Source organism: Arachis ipaensis, chromosome B02 (genome assembly GCF_000816755.2).
Source record: "Arachis ipaensis cultivar K30076 chromosome B02, Araip1.1, whole genome shotgun sequence".
NCBI lineage: Eukaryota > Viridiplantae > Streptophyta > Magnoliopsida > Fabales > Fabaceae > Arachis > Arachis ipaensis.
In genome coordinates, this window is record NC_029786.2 from 29,054,695 (window position 1) to 29,063,894 (window position 9,200).

The 9,200-nt window shown below is 38.9% G+C and overlaps 1 protein-coding gene across 1 annotated transcript; it reads right to left on the reverse strand.

Annotated features, from left to right (window-relative positions):
- LOC107627112 lies at positions 1 to 747 on the reverse strand. The gene has a single exon (XM_016329974.1). The coding sequence runs from the start codon at positions 745 to 747 to the stop codon at positions 1 to 3; it is 747 nt and encodes a 248-aa protein (XP_016185460.1).

Sequence of the window (9,200 nt, forward strand, 5' to 3'; positions counted from 1 at the left end):
TTAAACTAGCTCCCATTTGACTAGTGCCACACTATTCCTACCTTCCTCCTTGCTCCATAGAAATCTCCTCTGCACAGATATCAACTTTTCTTCCACTGCCTTCGGCATCTTATACAGACTCAAGTAGTACACCGGCAAGCTATTTAACACTAATTTAATAAGGACAAGCTTACCCGCTTTATTGAGTACTTTTGCCTTCCACAAGCTGAGCTTCTCCTCGACCTTGTCAATTATCGGTTTCCAAGTCCTGACTAGTCTTGGGTTTGCTCCTAACGAGATACCAACATATCTTACTAGAAGACTGGCCTCCTTACACCCCAATAAGCTGCACATGTTATCAGTCCACTGCTGTTCGCAATTGATAGGGATTAAACTTGATTTATCAAAGTTAATAGTTAACCTTGACATCATCTCAAAGCACCTTAGCAACCTGGCATAGTTTCTGATGGTCTCCTCCTCTGGTGGACAGAACAATATAGTGTCATCTACAAACTGTAGATGTGATAACTCTATATTGTCCTTTCCAATCAACAGTGGCAAAATATGTTTGTTCCTGACTGCCTCACCTACCATCCTATGCAGCACGTCAACAACCAGGACAAACAGAAATGGGGATAGCGGATCACCTTTTCTCAAGCCCCTATCCATCTTAAAAGGTTTAGATGGTGAGCCATTTATCAGGATTGACATAGACGCTGTACCAACACACTCCTTCACCCATGCCCTCCATCTCCAACCAAAGCCCATCTTCTGTAGCACAATATCTACAAAGCTCCATTTTACTCGGTCATAAGCCTTCTGGAAATCTAATTTAATGATTGCCGTTTTCTTCTTCCTAGTCTTTAACTAGCGCACTGTTTCACATGCAATAAGAGCCCCATCATGTATTTTCCGACCCTTCACAAATGCGCTCTGAGTCTCCCCTACTAGTCCTAGCATGACTGATCTCATCCTCCTAACCATCACTTTGGAGATAACTTTATATACACAGCCTACCATACTGATCGGCTGAAGGTCTTTGATTTCCTTTGCTCCGGTGAACTTAGGTGCTAGGGCTACCCAAGTAAAATTAGAATCAGAAGGCAGCCGTGACGATCGAAAGAACTCCAGAACCACTGTCATGAATTCTAAATCAATCTCATCCCAACATTTCTTTATGAAATTCATGTTATAGCCATCACTCCCTAGAGTCTTAGATGATTCACAATCCCATACAGCTTCTCTAATCTCCTCCATTATTGGTATTCTCTCCAAAGCTGTCGAGTTCTCTTCGTCAATCCGATTTACTAGACCGTCCCTAAAACCTACTAATGGTGATCTCTCTTGGTGATACAGCTCTTTATAAAAATCTCTGATAGCAATTTTGATTCTAGCTTGATTTCTTATCAACCTTCCATTAATTACCAGAGCATCAAGCCTATTATTCTTTTGTCTTGCCGATGCCAAGTTATGGAAGTATCTAGTGTTCTTGTCCATATCCTTCGCATGCCTGGAGCGCGACATCTGCTTCCAGTGTATTTCTTTTCTGACATACCACTGCTTGCAACAACTTACTAAAGCCTTCCTTCTAGCCTCTACTGTACCATCATAAACTCCATTTCCCACCAACTCGTCTATCTTCCTGATCTCCTCTTCAAAGCGCTGAATTTTCTTATCAATGTCACCAAAAGTGTCCTTATGCCATCTTCGCAAAGGTACCGTTAAAGCCTTCAACTTATCTGTGAACTGTATCTCACCAAGGTTCCTCCATTCTTCCTTGACCATTCTTAGGAAACCGTCATGTGTAAACCAGGAATCTAAGCTCCGAAAGGGTCGTTGACTACCTCTGAATACCGTATCCTCCACTATAATTGGACAGTGATCTGACAAGCCTCTCGGTCTCCCTTTAACCGAGTCTCCAGAAACTTCTCCGTACATTCTACACTCACTAAGACTCTGTTAATGTGACTGCAAGAACGCCTTCTAAACCATGTAAACTTACGATCATTCAACGGTAGGTCCAGTAACTGCATATCTTGTATCCAACACTTAAAATCTTCTGCAGACCCTGTTAACCTGTCTTGTCCTTTCCTCTCTTCAACCTGTGTAACCTCATTGAAATCACCCATGTAGTATATCGGGACTTGACATAAACCAGCTATAAAGCTCAGTTTCTCCCACACAGCAAGTTTTTCCACTCTAGAATGAGCACCATATACGAAGCAGAAAGCACAAGGAAAATCATTTTTTAGTAGGACCTCTTCCACACATAACCATCTCTCTCCTTTGTAGAAATTATTCATTCTAAACAGCATGATATCCCACATTAACACCAGCCCCCCGGACATGCCTTCCAAACCCACATACTCCCACCCCACAGCATCGCTCCCCCAGATACGTACTACATCAAACTTAGTCATAACTTGCATTTTAGACTCAATCAAACCTAACATATTCAATTTCTGTTTATTTTTGAGATCTTTAACCATACTCAGCTTACCAACTCCCCTAATCCCCTAACATTCCAAGAACCAAAAATCATTTTAAATCTTTTGTACACACCTTTTTGAGCTTTTTCGGTCTGCATCTTCATGCCTTTTCTTTCTGCTTAGCCAACCTCCTTTTTTGGGCAAGGGCTTCGTTTTGTTCTTGTAGAATCGCCATTACGTCGTCATTTTCATCGCATAGCACTGCTCCAGATTCAACTGCCAGATCCCATGCCCTTTTATTTTCAATCATCTGCTCGTCGCATTCCAGAGCCTTGCTAGCACTGAGACCCTGGTGCCCGCTGTCAGTATCCACCCTTATCCCATTGTCGCCACTCCCCTCCTCAAGTCTCGCAGCATCTAGAGTCATAGCATTTTCGAAAGCTATGTCACCGTCTTCAAGGTTCTTGGCTCGGCTGCCTACAGCATCCTTCCCCGGCAGATTCTTCTCCTTGGTCTGACCCACGAACCCGTCTTCCCTAGAGGAACCCAATCGTAACATCACCAACGGGAAGTTCATTGAAGGCATTGGGAGGTGGCCCCTTGAATCTGTTTCTGCCACACGTTGCACAGAGACAGCACCTGCCGCATCGCGCTCAACCCATCGGCGTTCTTTCTCGCTGGCTCCTGCGCCACCCTTGCCTTGTGGTCCAGCCACGCCGCAAGCTTCCTGGTTTTCTTCTCCAAGACGGACTAATGCAGCAACGCTTGACCCAGGATCCGGAGAGCACCTTTCTGGACGGAGCCCAACCCGACTCGGCCTCTTACTCAAGCCTTCCGTGTCATTCTCATCAACGACTGGGCCTGCGGTTGATGAGGAGCAGCCCAAATTCCTTCTTTCCTCACTAGTGTTCGCTTGAATATTGGGCCACCCATTTTTCTTTTGTTCTTTCCTCAAACAGCCACAAAAACTTAGCCCATTCACCCCATAATCCCAACTAACCTTTTTTTCAGATTCAACCTCAGTAACCAAATTATGACCTCCCTTAAATTCAGTGATTTCCCCAACAGCAGTATCCGCTGTTACTCTTGCAGTTTTAAATTAAATTAAATTGCAATAACTCCATTCATTCAAAATATTTTCGGGAATTACTAATCTACCCTTTTCAGCTTCTTCCTCTCTTGGCACCGTCATCACCTCATCGACCACCGAATCCCTGCTTACCACCAGTACTATCGAATTCGAACGGCTCGTACCCATAACCTCGCAAGCTTTTGGTGGATCAGAGTTTCTAACATCCTCAATCTTACACTGCGATCCATAACTCTCGTATCCAACCTCTTTAACTAGGACGTCGAATCCACTAGTACCCATGGTGATGTGAATCCACTGGTTGATAATATCCATAATACAAGTGTGATACGCGGAAAACTTGTCTCCCAACAAATTTCCTTCGGCAAGTGTACCGAATTCGTCGTCAAGTAAAAACTCACAATAGATTGAGGTCGAATCCCACAGAGATTGATTGATCAAGCAACTTTAATTAAAGGAATGTTCTAGTTGAGCGAACCAGAATTTAAGTTGGGAATTACAGAAAATTAAATGGCGGGAAAGTAAATAGTGAAAACAGTAAATGCTGGAAATAAAGAGCTGAATGTAAATGGCGGAAAGTAAATTGCAGAATCTTAAATGGGGATGGGGAAATTGCTCATAAAAGTAAATGGCAGAAATTAAAGAGAATGGGTAAGATCAGAAATGGGGAGTTCATTGGGCTCAGGAGATGTTGCATTCTCCGGATCAAGTTCATTTTTATCTCTAACTCAATCAATGCATTCATTGATCTCCTTGGCAATCTTAAGTGATTGAATTACAATTCCTTGTAATTCAATCTCTCAAATCTTGATCAATAGCCAATTCCTTGGTCAATCGCTCATGAGAAGAGATGAAGTATGGTCACTGATTATACCACATGCATTTCCCAAATCAAGTGTTGGAAGGATTATAGTCACATATCCATCCACACCCAATTTGGTCCAGCATGAGAAAGCATTTCTAGCTTGATCCCTTCATTCCTCTTTCAAGGTTCAGAAGAGATCCAAGTATGAATAGCTTCTTTTCCAAGATAACTACCCAATTGGATGAAGATCGAAAGCTTTCTAGTAAAATCAAGAGAAAAAGATAGAAGAAGGAGAATGAAAACTAAAATTGATCTATCAAATTACAACAGAGCTCCCTAACCCAATGAAAGGGGTTTAGTTGTTCATAGCTCTGGAAAATGAAAACAAAGATGGAGAATACATGCTGAAAGTAAACTAGAAGTGCAGAGAAAGTAAAATACAGAAAGTAATTCTAGGCCAAAGGCTCCCTCTATTTTCCAACTCCTCTATTAATTCAAAGCTACTCCTATATATACTACTCTTCTACTCTTCTAGTTGGTTCTTCAAGTCTTCCTTTACTTCTTAACGTTAGAGGCCACGTGGCCACTTATGAGCTTGGTCCAACGTTAGTGACAAAGGGGAGTGTCACTAACGTTGGCCTTATTGTCTTCTTCCACGTTAGAGTTCACGTTACTATGTTAACGTGACTCTTAACGTGGGCTATGATGGCTTCGAGGGCGTTATTGGCGATTACTTTTCTCATTAACTTTGCAAGTTAGCTCCCATTCCATGTTAGAAGTCACGTTAGTTAGATTAACGTGGCTGCTAACGTGATTCTTCCTTGCTTCTTTTGTCCTGAAATCAAGCAATAAAGTGCATCAAAGTTCTAATCCAAGTCATGGGAAATGCAACATCCAATTTGTCATTAAATTCATGCAAAATCCTCATGAAATCATGTAAAGTGCACAATGTATGCTTGAATCAAGATGTAAGTGAATATCTACCCAAAAAGAGCTTATTTTCTAAGAAAATGCATAAAACTACCCTAAAAACAGTAAAGAAAAGGTAAGTGAAACTGGCCAAAATGCCCTGGCATCAAAGTGTCAATTTGTACCCTTCCCACACGGAAGGAGAGACATGATGTCGTGGCTTCGTCACACTCAACCACTTCTCCCCATTGACTTCCAATTAGCTTGAACGTCTCCTCAGACCACGTATGTAACGGGACACCAAAATATTTTAGCCATATCCTTCGAGTTTCACTACGCTCCTCTTCATTCGGAAATGAATGATTCCATTTTTCTGTGTACTTTGCTTATATTTTACTTAATCAAAATCATTTGTGATGACTTGAAAACATAACGGAATATATACTCTTATGGCTTGTAGTTGTAGTTGTTAATTATTTTGTTGCATTATTTTGTATATTTTAATGAAAAGAGAATAGTACATTAGTTATATGGTAAATTCTACACTGCTCCTTTAATTATCATATACTATTCTCTTAGGTGCTTTAATAACAGTGCTTTGTGTTATGTTTTGTTCTGGATCAGGATCTGTTGTTTAATATCTGATATGATGGAAGGGAACATTAACGTGTGTGATTTTAGGGAAAAAGTGTTAAACAAAAGTTTGATAGTGTAATGAGATCTTGCTGTAGAGTAATGTTATTATGACTTATTTGATTTTAAAATTTGGAGATTACATTAATTTGCATATGAAAATTCCATTAATTAAATTGTTTGTTTTCCTAAGAATAACATTGTAATAAACTAATATAATTCAAGTACTAACAGTTGAATTAATGAAGACATGCATTTAGTGAGCCACCACGAGACCAAAGGTGGAACAATAAGTTTCATAAAGTGGGAACTTTATGTGTTAAGAAAGGTATACATAGCTTCAATGTATTTATAAGCTAATATACATATGATGATTGAACTCTTTGCAAGTTAAAAGGCTGGTTATTGAAGTTAGTGGCTTAATGCAATGTGTGATCCTGCTGACACATTTTTATTGTATGATGATGATAACAAATAAACCAGTTAGTCTAGAATTATGCAGAATCTATTCTTCATTTCTTTTTTCACATTCTACCTTTTTCCTCGTTCTATTTTTGGTAACAGGATGAATTAAAGAATGCTATAGAACAGGCTACGCAAAAAGTGTCTGAAGAAGGAAGTAATGCACCAAATGAGATGGATGTGTGGTGTGAAATAGCCGAAGTTAAAAAGGGAAGAATTTATAGACTTGGGATAGAATCCACTGCATTTGAGAAAAGACCTAGTTATCGTGGCTCCAGTTCTCAATCCGATTGATTGCGAAGGTCAGAACATGAAGAAATAATAAAGAAAATACAAGAAGAGAACGATGGGTTGAAAACTAGATTGAAAAGGACAGAAAAAGGACTTGAACTCAATAACCGTATGCTTCAACAAATGATGAACAAGCTTAATTTTAAAATTTTGATTCCTCAACTAGAAGGTGGAGAAACAAATATAGGAGAGGATGAAGATGGTGAACGTACGTCTAAAGAGTGATTATTTCATTGTAGTTGTGATGCTAGTTAGTTAATAGATTTTAAATGATGTAATTGTGATGCTAGTTAGTTAATAAATTTTAAATGGTGAACATACTTATTATTGTTATTGTCTATGATATTGTATTGATGCGTTATTTTGGTGATTTTTAAGTATGTTATGTTACTTGAGATATATTTGTTATGGGTTGGCTTTTATGTGTTAAGCTGTAGGTTTTGTGTTGATGGTTTTTTAATATTTAATAGTCTAGATGTAAAAATTTAGTATAAAATTGATAATTAAAAATTAGGATAGCCATGGAAATCTCGTCACTAAAATGCTTGGTTGCTAGTTAGCGACCGATTTAGCGACTGAAATGTTGGTTGCTAAAATACAAGTCTCCACTTAGCGACCGATTTAACAACTGAAAAGTTGGTTGCCATTTAGCGACCGATTTACTCAGAGACCGATTTAGCAACAGAAAATTCAGTCACCAATTAGCGACCGACAATTTTTGGTGAGGTTGGGTGGCCATGTTCTGAAATCAGTCGCTAATGTTAGCGACCAAAGTCGGTGGCGATTTTCTGATTAGCGACCATGAATTTAGTGATCACCCAAATCGGTCGCTAAATCAATCGCTATTCTAGTAATTTCTTGTAGTGTAAACTAATGATTCGATTGTAAGCTCAATCATATATAAATTTAGTTATTTGAATGTGATTTTAATAATACTAAGTCATTTGTTGACCATATATTTTTTAATTAGAATTCTTCAAATTTTCTCCCAATAGGTACTAAGAATAATTTTACATTAATGTACAAGTTTAATTTATTTATACATTATTGAATAATGATGTGTCGTGTCATAGGTTAATTTTACATGACATATTATGTATCATGCTCGAGTTGTTTAATGTAACACATTAGCAGTGACATAATTATTCTTGGTATATTTGTCATTCGAAGACACGACAAATTTGGATAAATTCTCTATGAATTGAGTGGGTTTAACTCTTACCATGTTCTGAAACTGATACATCAGCAAGGTAGTGGTGTTCCTAACTAATAGAAAAGGAAAATAATTAACTGCTTATATCATCATTTTAACTAACTAACTAATCAACTAGTTAATTTACACGTGAATCATAATAAAAGTTCATAAAAGTGAACATTTATAATTTGTTTTACTATATAAATAAGAAAAACTCTAGTGTATCAAACTAATTTCGTCAAGAGTCCCGCAAGGGAGATCATGAGGTATCTATACAATATGTATAATGGGCTGTTTATTTGGCCCAATATGTATTAATAATGTAAAATAAACATCATTTTCCCTAATTTCTAGTTGCTTGTTCAGTTTTGTGATATCTACCCCCAATTTACTCCAAATTCTTTCACATTAACCCTTCATCACCCACCGTTATCCTACCCCCAAAAAACCCCATTGTTTGTTCTGAAAAAAAAACCCCTTTCTCTACCGCCCCGCCGTGTGCACAACAACCTGCATCCCACCGCTCTATTTCTGCGCGACGTGTAGTCTCCGTTCCTGCCGACCAAAACTGTCGCGCTCCACCTCCTCGCCGAAAGAACCTCCGTCACTCCTCACGCGGCCGAACATCCGTGACTTTCAACTGTCAGCGTCATCGACGTGAGTTGCAGCTCTGAATCCCGCGCTTGCATCATCCCAGCGCTGCTGCCTGACTCTTGTTGAATTACTCGAAGAATAAACATCCACAAAAACTGAGAAAGTTAACATCCAAATTCATATAAAAACGAACATCCTATGTGAACGTGTATAAATAACAACAATCATAACCAGCAATCATCGTTTACAACTAAGCACCCAAGAATAACCATCCACGTTCACATAGAAAGTGAACATCCGATGACGAGAAGAAGGCACAAACTGGCTGCAATGGAGGCGCTAGACGTCTGGGTTGCTGCGGTGCCGCAAGCACGACTCACACAATATGCGCGTCCTCCCTACGTACGGTGGCCTGTGCGAACGACGGCGCCAGTCGGAAGAGTGTCGGCGCGATATCCGACGGCGAATGGTAACCGTGGCGACACTGTACCAGTTTTTGCTTCGAGGAGAGAGTGAGTGAAGAGTTTATACCGTATTGAGAGAGGGAGATAATCTTAATTTGATTATGACAGGAATCATGATTTGATTCAAATTTTAAATTGGAAACTACTCAAAATTAATTAATTGTCTCTAATTTAATTCTAATTTCAATTTAACCCCTATTATACTCATTATATAAAACATACATTGGCTCCTCATACTTTTCCTTCAATTATTAGTTGTGTAAATTTAGATAAGGCTCCGTATTAATTAACTAAACAATAATGTTAAAAAGATAATAATTAAAATTATTTTATTTAATTTAAAATTTAT

Bases quoted from the DNA above. Each gene is read 5' to 3' on its own strand.
- LOC107627112 (XM_016329974.1), bottom strand. From the start codon at position 747: ATGGGCTTTGGTTGGAGATGGAGGGCATGGGTGAAGGAGTGTGTTGGT.